A 17269-nucleotide genomic window follows, 5' to 3' on the forward strand; every position below is an offset into this window, starting at 1 on the left:
CACTGTCAGACTCAGCTGACACATGAAGAAAGCTCAGAGGATAAGTGACTTTCTCAGTGTCCTAATTCTAGAAGACAGATATGCAAATCTTCCTTTAGAGATGAAGGAAAGATCAAAAAGGTTAAATAATTCCCCAGGAAGAGTAAGGACCACACACATCACCTGACTTCTTGTCATTTTAGTTCTTAAATATGTAGATGATTACTGCTAAAAACCACTGGCCCTAATTTAACCATGTGTGTTATACCTAAGTTGGTTAAACCTAAGTTATATAAACCAAAGTTGGTTAACATAAATAAAAAAAATATCTGAACTCCACCATAATTTGTAATAACCGAAAAGACTTGAAAATCTTCATGTTCAAAACAGCATAAAACTGAATTAGACTGAAACATTTCCAAATTTTAGTTAATCTTTGTGTCCTAGTATACCATAACAAGCCCTGCAAGTGCTTCCAAGGCAGCAACTGTTTAACTTAAATGTGATGACTTCAGCAGAGAAGAAATAATCATCCTGAGCGTACTAAAATGTAATACCAAATCAACTTGAATCACACACACACTAAATGCATTAAAAGAGACCAATAATTTTTATGAGTATAAACTTCTCTATTATTTATTTCACCAAAAAATGGTATTTCAGTTACTGAAAGAACAAGTACTTAATTGGAATTGCTTATTATTTAACTGAAAGATCACTTTGAGTTCTCTCTCAAATATATACAGTAATAATATAATTAAGTAAAAACATGAAGGATAAAGACTTTGGACTTACCACTGTGGACTGTGATCCTATTAAAAACATAAGAAGGAAACATTTTCAGGTAACAGTACACTTAGAGGCAAAGCTGCATACGTGATTTCTATGGCACAGACATAATGATTAAGCAAATCAATTCCCCATACCTTCCAAATAAAGGAAAATTGTTTAATTTTGCATCCTGGAGTCATTTTAGACTCCTTAGCAATTACCAGTAATACCACTGCAAAACAAATTCATCCAAATCTCCCTTTCAACATAACAAACTGGGTGAAAATCAGAATACCTTTGGAAATCCCTATCTAAGGGAACATGTACTACTTGTAAGTTATTAAAAACATATTTGTTTAAACCAAAAAATGTCAAACATTTACTTTTTTCAAGTGAAACACCATGGAAACCTACATACATACCGTTCTGCGCTTCTTGACACCTTTTAATCCACACAATGAAATCAGCATCTGCACCTAGAAAGAACAAACCGACTGTAAAACCACTCATCTGCACCACCGAAATCTTCACTCAACAAATACTTACTGAACACCTATGTTCCAAACAGTGTTCTAGGCACTGAGGATTCGGCAGTGAATTAAGCAAACCAAACCATGTCCTAACAGAGCTTATAGCAACCCTAACGTTATAGCTATAAATACACCATTAGGTTTAACACTTAGTTGTTCATCCTGAAGAATTTTCAATAAAAACAATTAGCTTTAACCAGTGAACCTTACTGTTTCCCAGATATGATCATCTACATTTCCCTTCACCCCTTCCCTTAAAGGAGCTTCCTCTCACACAGCAAAATCAGACCTGAAGCAGAGTCCCACTATGCCATCGGTTAGGGAGGGGTGGAGCCCTGGTAACCGTCAGCTGGGCTGAGGTCTAGCAGCTTCTCTCAACCCGTTTGCTCTCCAGTGCAGCTACCTACCTATTCTGTCTACTACTCTCTCAGTGGCTCTACTTGTTACCATGCCTTTCCTATCAACACCAAGAAGCATCTTCCTACTTTGTGGAGTTTTGTTCTCTCTCCAAGTCCTATGGCATCTGGGAACTATAGACGGTGAACTATATATTTACAGATAGCAATGTGAACATATACATAAACTATTCACTTCTGAAGACTCAGAACAATGACAATGTCTAAACAGTTACAGGGTTTAATAAAATATAATGTTAAGAAATGTTAGTATGTAGGGTGTCCGATGGACACTTGTCTCATTAGGGAGACCACCTCAGTGATGGTGTAGATGCCTGATCACTGCATTGTACACCTGAAGCTGAAGCTGAACAATAATGAATGTCAACTACAATTTTATATATATATATATATAAAATTGTAGTTGACATTTTATATATATATATATATATATATATATATATACATGTATGTATATGTATATATAATACATATATGTATATGTATTATATATACATATACATGTATGTATATATATATATATATACACATATACATATATACACATATTTACAAGAAGCGGAGTAAAGTATTAGGAATAGAGAGAGTGGAAATGTAATGGCTCTGTGCGATGTCAGAGGGATAGTGGATGGGGGAGGGGGGTTATCACTGTGTGAGGGATATAAATGATAAATGTCTATTACATGGTTTTGTGCACCTGAAAGTAATAAAAAAAGTTATATACATATATACATATATGTATATATATATATATATATAAAAAGAAACGTTAGTAAAAGTATTCTTGACAAAAGTTTACTAATTCAAGCTAATTGCAGGCAAGATGATTCTGAAAAATAAACGGTAATAAAAAAGTTATTAAAATGAAATTCTCCCAAAAAAAGTAATATTTTAAGTTATAAAGTTTTTACCCTGTCTGATAATAATGGAAGCCTAACAGTTTAACATCAATTTTTCCTGAAATTGAATTAAGACTACTTTGTTTCTAAATTAAATATCCTCAACAGCAATTTTACCAAAGACGAGACACCTTCTTCTAAGGCCACCTCTGAAATAATTCTAAGATAAAAGTCAACAGCATGATAATAAGATGCTACTCAAGGATGAAATACAGGAGGGAACTTCCTGTTGCTCTACAAAGATAAGGAATAGGGCTTAGAAACCAGAAGACGGAATGACTCATGTCTCTTCAGGGTTTCCACACATGTATCAAGGAACTAGACAAGGCGACTCTAGCATTTGCTAGGAGTGCAGATGTGCTGGCCGCCCACTGAGTAGCCGTGTTATTCACACAGCACCCCGGGGATAACCAAGTTTGAGACCCACTCCTATTGCCTAGCTCTCTTCATGCCTGACTTGTTGGTTCCATTTGCCAAGTAGGGCCTACGTGCTTTCCCGGGTAGGTCCACAACAGGAAAGCAAACATTCAAAGCAGTGCAGAGCAATGTTTCAAATGAAACCCTATCATACCTTAGGACAGGTTTCTGGAGCTCAGCACTACTGACACTTTGGACCAGATACTCCTTTGCTGTGGGGACTGTCCTGTGCACTGCAGGGCAGTTAGCAGCATCCCTGGCCTCTACTCACTGGATGGCAGTAGCACGGCCCTCATCTATCCGTCATGATAATCAAAAATCTCTTCACACATTGCCACACGTTTCCCAGGGAGCAAAATCAAAATCAGGGAGTCAGGAACGATGCTTTAGAAAACTGTGATAACACAGCATTGTAAGCTAAAATGACAGTACACAAGTAGGATCATGTAGTTTACAATTATCTAGGTTACTTACAAAATCTGTCTTTTAGCATTTAGCAGATTTTTTTATTCTTGGCTCTTACAATTTTGATAGGTATGCAGATAGCCTACTGCTCTGACCATTTTCATATATAGATATCTCCTGCTTTTCAAAAACGTGCAGTATGTCACTTTGCTTTTACGCAAGACTCCATTAGTACTTGTTTCCGTTAACTGAACGAAAATCCAAGTAGGATTCTCACTTTTACGCAGAAAGCAAAAATGGCGTTCAGCGTCTGTGTTGCACGAGACATTCCAGAGGCAGTGAGCACCCCAGCAGAGAGCGGCCCCTGTTGCACGAGACATTCCAGAGGCAGTGTGCACCCCAGCAGTGAGAACGGCCCCTGTTGCATGAGACATTCCAGAGGCACTGTGCACCCCAGCAGAGAGCGGCCTCTGTTGCACGAGACATTCCAGAGGCAGTGTGCACCCCAGCAGAGAGCGGCCCCTGTTGCACGAGACATTCCAGAGGCAGTGTGCACCCCAGCAGTGAGAGCGGCCCCTGTTGCACAAGACATTCCAGAGGCAGTGTGCACCCCAGCAGAGAGCGGCCCCTGTTGCACGAGACATTCCAGAGGCATGTGCACCCCAGCAGAGAGCGGCCCCTGTTGCACAAGACATTCCAGAGGCATGTGCACCCCAGCAGAGAGCGGCCCCTGTTGCACAAGACATTCCAGAGGCAGTGTGCACCCCAGCAGTGAGAGCGGCCCCACCAAGCTCCTCCCCCAGGAACTACACTCAGCATCAAACTACCTTGCTCTGAACTGTGTCTGTGAGCATCTGGGCTTTATCTCAATTTATCTTGTCTGTTAGCAAGATGTGTCCTACGGTATCAGAAAACCCTAAGAGAAGTCATAAGGGTGTTTGTGCGTTTAGCGTAAAACTCGGCATAATGAAGCGTTTGGTCATGATGAATAAAATGAAGACATTCTGTGTGTGTTGAACTTGCCCGCATCCATCATTCACACTATTTACACTCAGAAAGAAACTTGAAAGCTGCAGAAGTGACTAGTGGTTCTGCTAGTATCAAAGTGGTCTCTTTAGCTGACATCCAGTAACGGATAAAATGGAAAGTCTATCGTTTGAGTGGATTGATGGGTGGACAAAGCATGATGTTGGGTTATCTTACACTTAAGGAGAAATCAATCTTTTTAATAAGGAAAACTACAGAGTACAAACATTATTTCTACTTTATACAGGCTGTGTATTTATAATAATTCCTGCTTTTACTACATGTTAGTATTATGTTAGACGTTATGTGTTATTTGGTATGATTTAGTAGGTTATTTTTTTGGTCCGGGAATGCTCAAAATGTTTTGGATATAAATGAATGGTAATTACTTCTTCGCTTTACACTATTTGACTTACAAAAGTTTTCAAGGAGTCACTATACTTTCAGTTGGTGGGAGAAACCTGTATTTCTCTCAAAAAGATCACATTAAAAACTCACAAGATCTCAAAGTTCCTTGTTTCTTCTGTACCTTATCACAATTTACCTAAACTTACACTTCATTTCTCAATAAAAATACACACTGTAAGATTTCCTATTTTAGCAATCTGAATAGAACAAAATGAAGACTTCTGAGACAAGAGCAAATTAAACTTTCACTTGTCCACTAGAAAAAAATAAAACCAGACTACGTAGAAGCAGCACATGAGTGTCTACATTAGTTTTTAGCTACTAATGGTAAAGTTTATCTGCGATTTAAATGCTAAAAGGCCAACCTCATCAATATTTAAGTAAACTCAAATTCTGCCATCAACACAATATACCACTAAAAAGGGAAAAAAGAAGGCATTGGGTTTCTATAATTAAATTGAAATTACACTGACAAAATTCCGATATGGTATTTAAGATACAGACAAATAATGAATTCGTTTATTAACATATAATTCCAATACTTACTATCTAATTTCTGTCCTTCTGCAAAAGTTTCTAGAGCAGCAGCATAGTTTTTTTCATGGTATTCACATATCCTGCATGAGCATATTAAAAACAAATACCACACACACAAGATCATGAAAAACAGCCTTCTTTCTAATTAAAATATCCTAGCATTCTCTATTAAGAATTTGAGTATATATTAATAAGACAAGCGATGTTCTAAACTATTCTACATAACATCTAGTATAATTCTCATTAATATCCAATTTTGGAACTCGTTTCAGAAGGAATTTCTTGAGTTTTAATTGTATAGACTTGCTTATTCCAAAATATAGTTACAGTAAGAAACTAAAGAAGTTTCTTAAAGAATAAAGTCACACTTATCAACAGAAGTGAGCTGGGATATAAAGTACACAGGTACAGAGTTTTCACAGCCTATCCAGCTTGGTTGAGAAATAAATGTTCTCTAGTCAGTTAAAGAGAGTAGATGCCAAATGATGGCCAAAAAAGGGATTTCAAATCCATCGGTTTCATCTATATCTTGCAGTTACTTCAATCGTCACTACTTTTAAATACACTAATTACATATCTCCTATCACATACTACAGTTAATAAAATAGAAGCACAAATTTTATTTAAAATTGAATTCTATCTCAGCTATAAATACAGAATTTGCTATTTATATAAAGCTTACCATTAATTCATTGAACAAACTAAACATCTATCTATCGTCCAGACCCAACAAGAAGAGGAGTTAGTTACTGCATACCCTTTTCTCAGCACAGCAGTGGGATTATTTGGATTAAGTTCAAGAGATTTCTTTGCATCAGCAACAGCATCTGTATATGAAAACACAATGTTTTTTAGTCAGTTATTATGGATCCTAACAAATATTAACTAAAATTTGAATCAGTCTTAGGTTTTTAAGTTGGTGAAATGGACAGGTGGTTTTAAATTAGGAATAGCAAATCCAAGATATAATTCAATAAATATTAGCGTCATACCTTCCTGTTACCCTAATATTTAACTTCCTTTTTAAAGCTCTTCAGTCAAAGAATAAAGCTCTGTCACAAAGTTCACCCTTTTTTCTCATTAACATCATTTACGCAATTTGACTCAAGGTATTTAATTTTGCCCTACCCAGATTTTCTATCCAGAATAAGTTACACAATAAAGAAATACATTTTTTATTTAAAAAATGCAAATAAGAGCATTTCATTTAAATACTCAAAAACAGTACATATGCTATTGTTAGCATATCCAATAACCACAAATGAAATCTGTATACATTTCCCACCTACTGAAGGAAGAACAATACCCATAAAGTTTACATGGGTGTTCCTCAACATGATTTTTGTCACATTTCATCTACTTCGCCTTTTATCAAAGACCAATTTAAAAATCCTCAAAGATAATCTCTATTTTATTTGATTCAACATATCTTGGGCAAAACTTGTAAGCAACTCATTACGAAGAGGCAATATACTCTGTAAGGAACGTTACCATGGTAATTCCCAAGAAGGATGTGACAATAAGCTCTTTGACAATAATACTGTGCATCGTCTGGTTTCTGTTCCAAAGCCTTAGTCAGCTCCTACAAAAAGAAACACGTTGAGTGTAAGTGTTTTCTGAAAGGCACTGAATTCTAATGAAACCTGATTTTTAAACAAATAAACTACAGTCACAAGCTATTTGGAGGAAAGGTAACAGGGAAACAAGCTTGGAGCTTTCCTTTGCAAGAGGATCAGTATCTCCATTTCTCTCCCCCCCCCCCCCAAGCCCACAATCTAATACTATCTATGTAAAGCACTTAGCAGTTCCTGGCCTAGAGGAGGAACTCCATTAATGGTAATTATCATCACCTCATTTATTCTGAAGAGTTTAGCTGATATACATTGACCATCACAGATTTTCTCCTTCTAATTTGGAGAAGACTCAAAGAGCTTGCCGAATTTGAGATGCCTAGAAAAATGTGAAGCTGTCCAATAGAAAAAAAACTGGAAGTTAAATCTAGAATTCAGGAAGAGTAATAGAATCAATACACAATCAAGCTTACTCACCTGGACCTGCCCTATCCTCTGTGAATGGCAGACAACCCTAAGAAAGCCCAGATGCCAAGCTCATACATAGCTACTATCAGCTGACCAAGAGTTAACATTAGCAAGAGGCAGTTTTTGCCACCCTGGGCATTCACCTATATAACGATGCAACAAAAGATAGCACCAAGGTGAGGCCAAGGACGAATGCAAGCAAACAGGAACAATCTGGTTCTACCCACACACCCTAGGAATCTGGAAGTCTTCTTTAAAAGGTAAAATTATTTCAACAGCCACACACTGACTTTGTTTTAACCTAATAGTGTGATTCTCACAAAGCAATGAATACTGTACTTGGTAATCATACACCTAAAATCCGATCTATCTAAAATCCAAACCACTTTTTATCATCTTCACCCTATCGCCCTGGTCCAGGTGGTAATGAAAATCAGATCTTGTTGCTGTGTCCCTGCTCCAACTCGCCGTCTTTCCAGCTGACTCAGAGCAAAAGCCCACGTCCTTCCAACGACCTAGAAGGCCCTTCTCGCTACGAAACCCTGCTGTGTCTTCGATCTCCTGTCTCACTACTTTGCCCTTGCTTCTCTGTTCTAGCCACCATGGCCTCCTTGCTCTTCTTCAAACACCAGCAGGACTCTGCGCCTGCCGCCCCCTCACTGCAGCACTTGTCCCCCACACGTGCAGACTCGTTCCCTCACTTCCCGGTTAGTGAGAAGACTGTGCCAGAGACAGGATTCGAATCCAGGTCCTGACTCTAACTCAGATGTCATCCACTAAACAGCACTGCCTCTTGGTGATGTTTCTTTACTCCAAGTTTTTTTCATACACCATCTGACATTTGTATTAAAATGCTTTCTAATACTTTGAAATTCCTAAGTTAAATGATACCATCTTGCATTAAACTTTCAATTTTGAAAACAGCTGACAGCTACTTACCTAGCTACTTAAATGTATCATCAAACAAAATTTCTAGCCTCTCCTCAGCAAGAAAACAGATATACTGTGGGTCGGCAAGGCTGCTACAGACTATATCAATATCTGGGTCATCAATTCAAACAGTATTTTTAAACACATATTATATAACAAACATAAGCCAGATGCTGGGAATACAAAGGTAAGTAAGATTCCTTTTCTTAAGCAGTCAGGTAAAAACTTCTGAATTTCAAACAACTAACTTGCAAATGACCTTTAAAAACACAAACCAATTGTTGGTTAAGAAGGACAAGTTATGGTGACTCAGTTAAATAAATTAAGCAAGTGACTTATTAAGCTGTTACTAAAAGTTACCAAAAAACTATTGAGCACAAACTAATCATTATGATAAACAAACTTAGTAAGTCATGAATAAAGCATAATTTCTTTTCAGTAAGCAATATATACAGAAGATGCCAAAAAAATGTATGCACGTTTAAGAAAGGGAAAAACTATTAAAATTGTAATAATATATACAGATACCAAAAGATGAATACAAGTCACGTTTGACTTCTGCAATTATAAGAGGTGCTCAAAGTGGTTCCCATCAGCGTCCAGACACTTCTGATTACAGCAAACTACTGCTTGAGCAACATTGACCAAAGTGTCCACTTGTATACATTTTTTTGGCACCCCGGTATAGTAAGACCAGAAAAAGTGAAGATAAAATAATGCGTTGTAGTTGTAGTCACTGCATCTGACTTCTGGCATGTTTTCAGAGTTCTACTGTTTCTGTGACAACAGTCGCTGGCTGCTAGAGCACAAAGGGATTTAGGGAGGGATCTCAAACACTTCAGTGCCAGCACTTGAATCATAGTGGCAAAAGGCTACTTACCACAGACCAAGGTGAAACATACTATAAACACGTCCCAAGACAGACTTACTCACATAAAATGAGTTATGTTACAGTCACCCAAGTTATAGTTCTCAAAAATAAACCTGATTAACTGTAAAAGATAATTATACTGAAATCATTACTAAGATAATGGAAAAAGACGTACCCTGATAACCCAGAACAGGGGGGGAAAACTGCTTTTTAAGGCATTAAAACTGTTTAAGACTTGGATCTTAGAAAACGAATTTCTAAATCTTTAAAATGTTAAGCTCAACAAGGTAACCGGTTGTTAAGGTTAAAAGCAAAAGCAGACTGCTCAGACTGACCAACCGTCTGAAGACCTTCAGCTCTGGGTAACTCAATTCGATTCCATTTTCTGTTTTCCTCTAGCCACAGCTAATCCCCAATCACGGATAGTAAACAATATGAACCCTTCTCCCTTCCTAAACTACCTAACACCGCTGGAGAAAAAACCCGTAACCATGCAGCACTGCTACCAATGTGCATTTCTGCCAACCAGCTGTCCTCCCCACAAAGCTATCTGTGGTCAGCGACCTCCAGGTCAGCTCCCACTGTTCATTGTATCACACATCTCCCATCCTACCCCTCCTCCAGAGGACGGCCAATGCACTGAAACCAGACATCACTGCTAAACTGTCCACCCCTGAGCAAGTTAATCTCTTTAGCCTTGGCTTCCTTGTTAGAACATGCAAATACCCACCTCGAAGTTGTTGCAAGAATTATGGTAAGAGTCATTTCACACATTTGAGTGCCTACCACATCCCAGGCACTACACTAAGAACACAGTGGTAAACAAGGAACACAGAAGTCCTCCTCTCTCGATGCTTCCATTAGGGCCGAAATTAAACAGCGTGGTCAGAGAAGACAGCTTCTCCAAGGTGACATCTGAGCTGACATCTAAAGTGATGAGCATCTCCAAGAAAAACATGAGCTAGATGAAGAGCGAGTACATTTTAGGCAAAAGGAAGTGCAAGTCCAAAGACCTTCCAACAGGACTGAGCATGACACATCCAAGTAACCCGAAGAAAGCCAGCGTGGCTAGGACAGAGAGAGGAAAAGAAACTACAAGCTGCTTATCTCACGGGCCTCTTACACTACTGGGCACCTCACATTACTTACCTTCGTAATAACCTCTTCAAATAGGTTCTATCTTAGAGACAGGAATTCTGATCCGGAGTGATAAGAGAAATGTACCTGAGATTACACAGTTATGAAACCAAGATTTGGACACAAGCAGTCTGATTCCATGCCTATTAAAATCAACTGTACTGTATTTATACAATGGAATACTACACGGCAATGAAAAAGAACTACCACTTCATACAATTATATGAATGCACCTCACATGTTTAAAGCAAGACAGAGAGCCTACACTCAGCGGATTTTGTTTACATGAAATACAAGAACAAGCAAAACTAACCAATGGTGCTGGACGCGAGAATAAGGATTGCCTGGTGGGAAAGGGGAATTATTGGCAAAGAAGAAGCATGAGAACGCCTTGAAGATGAAAGTGGCCTTTATCTTGATCTGGGTGTTATACACACATGGGTGTAAAACTAAACTTCATTAGTTGCAGACTTCAGATTTGTGTTATTTACATATAGCATACTTCAATAAAAAAATTAAAAAGTAAAACAAGTGAGATGGAAAGTGACATCAATCTCATTTATAAGCAACTTTTATATAAACTGGATTTCCAAAGCAGGCACTGGGCCTAAGACCATCACTAATTCTGTAAATAGCTATCTAGCTAACCTAAGGAATTGTGGAGAAAAATTCTCAGTCTCCTGTAACATTACTCTAATACCGATGCAAGAAGCCTCACTAGGAGCCGTGAGAGTACAACTGATTCCTCCACTACTTTATTTGAAGGCCTTCAGATGCAAATCCAAACAACACACCCTGACCTAAAAGGCACTAAGGGACCCAGCTCATTATTTCCTCCCCAGCTGAGCCCACACTCCTTTTTCACCCCACTCTAGTCAAATGGGAGTTTTTGCTGCTTCTTGCACAGGCCAGTTTCATTCCGACCTCAGGACCTTGGCACTGGCTCCTCCTTCTACCTGAAACGCTCTTTCCCCAGAGCTTCCCAGCTCATTCCCTCAGGTCTCTACTCAAATGTCACCTCAGAGAGACTCGACTACCATGTGGCAAATTATTTGTAGAAGTCATAGCTAGAAAAAAGTTCTCTTGCCTCCAATTGTTAACCTCATTTTAAAAAAAAAATCCTTCCAGACCAACTCTGCATGGATCTCAATTACAGAAACAGACAAGGTTTTTCTAAGGAGCTGTTAGGATGGAGAAACGGTCTGGGAGTTGGAGGTATGTTAGAGGGTTTGGTTTCTTTTCCTCATGCTTCAAAGCAAGAACCCCCTGGTTAAAGTTTTGTGATCCGCTGTTATCACGTATCCTATTACTTTCTACAATTATTTAACTCTTGCCCTTTTACTTTCTTTTATGGCTCTATAGTCTTTCACTTCACACAAAGGGCCTTGTAAGTCAGTTAAATATATCAATAAGCCTTTAATCAATAGCAATTGGTGCCATGCACACAGCATCTCCAAAAAATATTGTTCTGATGAATAAACAAGTGAATACTGAACAGTGGCAGGACATGTGGAAATTTTCAGGGACACAGAGGGAAAAGAGTTTCATCCCAGAAGTTTGAGTTCATACCCTCAGGATATTGTCTGGTACATAAGAATGGCAAGGATGATTGTCAAACGAAAAGCCGAACTCAACAAATACCATCAAGCCTAGATTTCACTTTTTCTCCCAGTCACATGTCATTAAAAATAAAAAAATCCTTGCAGATCAACTATGCATAGATCCCAACGACAGAAACAGACAAGGTTTTTCTAAGGAGCTGCGAGGATGGAGAAACGGTCCGGGAGTGGGAGGGGACAGGAACAGGGGCCTGGGGTAAGGGGGCCACTGTGGAACAGGGACAGGAGAGGTGGAGGCTGTCAACACCAACATCAGGGCGCAGACACAGCAAAACCGCCCGGCCGGTCCCCGGGAGGCATTTGCTGGCAAGAGGAGGGGTCGGCCTCGTTCCCCAAAGGAGAGTCCAGGAGGCTGGGACGGGTTCTCTCACCTCTAACGCCGCCTGGGGGTCCTCGTCGATCAGAGCATCTGAGAAGCTCCGGAAAAACCTGCCAGGAACACAACAACTTCAGCGGGGCTCGCTAACCAAGGAAAGGGAGAAAGGGGGATAAAAACAAATAGCAAAGAGAAGACACACACCGCTGGGCTGTTGCGGGTCCCGCTGCAGCCGCCGCCATCCCTAATAGTCACCGCTGCCCGCTGCCGCTGGAGCTGCCGCTGGAGCTGCCGCTACCGAGGTTACCAGGTCCGCGGCCGCCCAAGGGGGAAACTTCTGGAGACACACACCAAGCGAGCTTCCGTCCTAAATAGCCAACGAGCAGCCACGCAGCGTGCCGCGGGGGAGGGGCGGCGCGCGGCGGCCGCGAGGCCGGCTGGGATCGTGGAGGACCGAGCTGCCGGCGGACCGGCCTCGTGCCCGCGCTGCCGGTCCCCGCCTCTCGCAGCCATGGTTACCGAGGCCTCGGCTGTTGGCGTTGGCGGTCGCTTCCCGCGCGCACCCCGCAGCCCGACAGAGCCTTCTCGGATGGCAGCTGACAGGCACTTGGGAACGTGTGGCGTTTGGGGGCCTTTGTGTGTCTGTTAATAACACAGGCCACTTGGCGCTCGATTTTCACAAGTCACCAGTTATCAAGGTTACAAGAGGCAGCCAAAGGCTTTCCTGCCCCGTGACGTCATTGGCCGCGCGTGCTCGTCCGGGACAAAGTTCCCGGATGGCGCCTCGCTTCCCGGGCTCTGCGCGCTGGGAGCCCTAACGGAGTAGGACCGAGCGGAAGATGTTCTGCCCTCGCAGCCGCGAGACAGAAGGAGGTGTTTCGTTCCGGGGCGGGTGTACTGCTCCATTCGCCAGAACTCCACGGGCCCAGCTTTTCTCCCCAGTTGGCTTCCCAGATTGAGAAGAAAAACCTGTTCCATCGGAAGGGAGGAAGGTGGCCTGAAGGTGTCTCAGAGCTGCTTTCGTTTCCACCCTAGTCGGTCAGGGCCTCCCTCACCGGCCTTTGATGCTTGCGGATCAGATAGAAGCTTCCAGCAAGTTCCACGGGGCGGGGGGGGGGGGAGCAAGAGGGCGTGGGAGTAAGTGGCTTAGTATGTTACCGGTGCAGGGGTCCTTGCCCCCTCTCAGGATAGAAATCAAGAGGGGGCGAAACAGTTTTGCAGAGAAATGTGTATTAAAGCAAAAGCTTGATACACCGAGGGAGCACACGCTGAAGGAGGGTGCATGTGGCTCCCCGAGATTGACAGGTACAGCGGTTTCATAGGCTCTTGAGGGTGGGGGCAACCCCTTCCTCTTCCCTTTTTCCCCTCCCCGAAGTATGTCGGGGCGCGTCCTACACTGCGCCTGCAGTGTTCCTACGTGCTGTTACCTGCACGGCGTGTCTCATCAGCAATCTTAAATCTCCACCTGCAGGGGTTTTTAAGCGTGATAGTGAGGAGAAGTGAACTAGAGGACAACTCTGTTAATTATTGTGCCTGCGCAACTTCAGAAACTTTGGCTGGGCCGGCTTATCTCTGCTGTGGTTATGAATCTGCTCATTGTTTCTTATTAGTCGGGGAATGTGGCTCGAGGATGTTCTCCCCAGCTGCAGGCTCCAGCCTTACTGACCACTGACTACAAGTAGAGGTAAACAAGTAAATAAACTTGAGTGCCTACTACATCCAAAATCTAAACTCAGCCCTGGGATTCAAAGATGTCGTGCCCTCCAGAAACTTAAACCAATGCTGTTAAGCGCTAACATGAAATCGGGAAGTCAATCATGTGATAGCAGGATGGGGCACTTGGAATAGAAGGTATATGGATTCCTCAGAGCTGTGATACGTGAATCTCAGCCTCCAGACGTGAATTAAGACTCAGTCGATCATGGAAGTGGAAACGGTAATTCAGACAGAATAGGACGTGTGTTGGAACACGATAATGTGAACTCTAAAAATGGGTAGAGCCAGAATTCAAGTTAGAAGCAGACTTGCTGGAGAGGTAGGTAAATGTCAGGTCAGGAAGGGCTAGCTAGGTGTGTGGTCTGCTGAGAAGCTTGGATGGGATTCTCTTTTTTTTTTTTTGTAAAATTTTTATGTGTGCCTTGGTTGGGACAGGGCCCCAGAGAGCAGTTTCCAGGCTCTCAGCCTTACGTGGAAAGGTGCTGGCTCGGGTAGTAGATGGCCGTCAGCTGTGGCTAGTTGGCCGTCAGCTGTAACCATTGAGCCATTGGCCACTAATATAACTGCCGCCGCTACTTTGGGGAGTCGAGTCAAGGGGAGTCGAGGAGAGTCGTTGGTCGGTTGGCAGAAAAGCGGACAGCAGGTCGCACATCCTGTGAATCCAGCCTCCAGTGAGACTATAGTGGTATGACTCCCCTACCTATGGCTCCGTGGGTGTTCCTTTTTGGCCTAGCCAAATCCTGCGTTCTTCTGTGGGGAGCAGGAGCAGAGACCCCGCAGGCCGCCCAGCGTGACAGCCTTTCCAGGACCCATCAGCTCCAAGTCAAGTAGTTGTTGCAATCTAGTTGTGGAGGGCACAGCTCACAGCGACCCATGTGGGGGTTGAAGTGGCAACCTTGTTAAGAGCACCACACTCTAACCAACTGAGCTAACCGGCTGCCCGGATGGGATTCTTTTAATAATGCTAACCCATTATAGGATTTCTAATCAAAAAAGGCATTAACAGTCAAGTTTGCATTTTTAAGTATATTATTCTATCTTTGCTGTGAAAGAATGATTAAAGGGGAAAGGAGAATAGCTGTTGGGAGACAACTGGTTTACAGGCCAAAGTGACTCTTAAGTAAGTCAGTGATTGTAGGGATGGAGAAGGAGGTAAGAATTACAGAAATATTTAAGGTAAACTGTCTGGGTTTGCTGATCTTTTATGATCAATGCTTTTTATATCATATATAATAAGGCTTTGCCCCACTTATCCCCAGGTCTATGATTTATCTCAAATTAATTTTTGTGAAAGGAATGAAGTTGGAATCAAGGTTCATTACCTACCCCCCACTGCATACCCAGTTGACCCAGCCCTACTTATTGAAAAGAACGCCATTTGTCATTTCCCCACTAAATTCTTAGGGCATCTCTGTAATGACTACATATATATGTGGGTCTGTTTCCAGGTTCTTATTCCCTTGGTCTGTTTGTCTAACTTTGTGCCAGTACCACAGTGTCTTAATTCATGAACCTTTATAAAAAGTCCTGAAGTCCTATAACTTTTTCTACACCGTTACACGGTTGCCTTGGCTATTCTAAGTCCTTTGTATTTCCATTATCCTATAAATTTTGCAAATTTCTATTTATTTATGAATTTTAGAATGAGCATGTCAATGTCCAAAAACCAAACAAAACCTTGCTGGGATTTTAATTGGGGTTGCATTGGAGCTATAGATCTAGTTGGGGAAAAGTGACATCTTAATGATGAGTCCTCCAATCCATGAATATCGTACACCCCTCCGTTTATTTAAGTGGTCTTTCATTTCTCTCAGCAGTGCTTTGTACATTGCAGTGTAAAGTTCTTACATAGCTTTCACTGGATTTATTCTTGGGTATTTGGTTTTTAATGCTAGTTTAAATGGCTTTTAAAATTTTTTATATCTACTTATTTGTTGCTAGTATATAGAAACACTACTGATTTTTACATATATTGACCTTATATTCAGCCATTTTGCTAAGTTCCCTTATTATTTCTAATACTCTGTAGATTCTCTTAGAAGTTCTGTGATCACAATTTTGTCATCTGAATAAAGATTGTTTAACGTCTTTCTGTGCAATCATTAGACCTTTTATTTTTCTTGCCATCTTTCACTGGCTAGGAGATCTGCTCTAGTGTTGAATAAAAGTATTGATAATGGACTTCCTTTCTTGGTTGTAGCATCAGGGGAAAGCATTCAATATCCAACGCCTGCACTGAAATATTCATATGTATTTTTCTTTCACATGTTAATGTGAATTACATTGGTTCATTTTCAGATGTTCTCTAGATGGTCAATACGCGTATGAAAAGTTCTTCAATAGCTATATTAGTGACATTAAAATCACAATACTAAACACTCCCACCAGAATGTTTAAAATTAAAATAAATTCCAGTATCAAGCATTGGTAAGGATATGGAACACCTAAAACTTTCATATATTGCTAGCGGAAGTATAAATTACTATAACTACTTTAGAAAACTTTTTGACACTACTAATACTAGTCATACATATACCTTATTACCCATTAATTCTTACAATGGGCATATACCCAAGAGAAAAGAGTACTTATGTTCCTGTACAAGAAGATTGATCGCAGCATTATTCACATACCAAAAACTGGAAATAACGTAAATGTCTTTTCACAGGAGAAAAACAGAGAGTAATGATTAAGAATGAACTACCAATACGCACAACAATATGGATGAACCTCACAAATAATGTTTAAAGAAGCCAGACAGAGTACATCCTGATTGATTCCATTTATATGAAGATTTAAAAAAACACAAAAAGCTATACGGTGAGGGACATCAGAGGGTGATCTGGCTGAGATGAGCCATGAGGGAACTTTCTTGGATGCAGGAAATGTTACATATCCTAGCTGGTACTTACATCAATGTGTTCAGATGTAAAATTTTATCAAGTTGTATACTTAAGATTTGTGCACTTTATGCTTCAATAAAATAGGAAGGAAACGATTTAAAACAAAATAAATGAACAACCAATTTGAAACTTAAAAAACCATGACATTTACAATGGCATCAAAAATACTAGACTGAAAAATCTGACACAGTATGTACAAAACATATACATTGAGAATTACAAAACATTGATGAAATTAAAGAAAACATAAACAAATGGAGAGGCACTCTACGTTCATGAGTCAGAAGACTCAATATTAAGATGTTGGTTCTTCCCTACTTGGCCTATAGATTCAACATGATCCCAAGCAA

General features: G+C 40.7%; 1 protein-coding gene across 1 annotated transcript in view; it reads right to left on the reverse strand.

Moving 5' to 3' along the window:
* SUGT1 (SGT1 assembly cochaperone of MIS12 kinetochore complex) overlaps positions 1 to 12660 on the reverse strand; it is a 49772-nt gene extending 37112 nt beyond the window's left edge. The window contains exons 1-7 of the mRNA XM_019755296.3: positions 12505 to 12660; positions 12356 to 12413; positions 6880 to 6970; positions 6146 to 6215; positions 5398 to 5468; positions 1173 to 1226; positions 775 to 791 (exon numbers count right to left, since the gene is read on the reverse strand). Of these exons, the coding sequence (XP_019610855.1) occupies positions 775 to 791; positions 1173 to 1226; positions 5398 to 5468; positions 6146 to 6215; positions 6880 to 6970; positions 12356 to 12413; positions 12505 to 12542 (399 nt within the window). The 5' untranslated portion in view covers positions 12543 to 12660. The remainder of the gene's footprint in view (positions 1 to 774; positions 792 to 1172; positions 1227 to 5397; positions 5469 to 6145; positions 6216 to 6879; positions 6971 to 12355; positions 12414 to 12504) is intronic.
* Between the last annotated feature and the right edge of the window lie 4609 nt (positions 12661 to 17269).

This window comes from Rhinolophus sinicus, chromosome 16, assembly GCF_057876585.1.
Source record: "Rhinolophus sinicus isolate RSI-liver-muscle chromosome 16, RSI-T2T, whole genome shotgun sequence".
Lineage (NCBI taxonomy): Eukaryota > Metazoa > Chordata > Mammalia > Chiroptera > Rhinolophidae > Rhinolophus > Rhinolophus sinicus.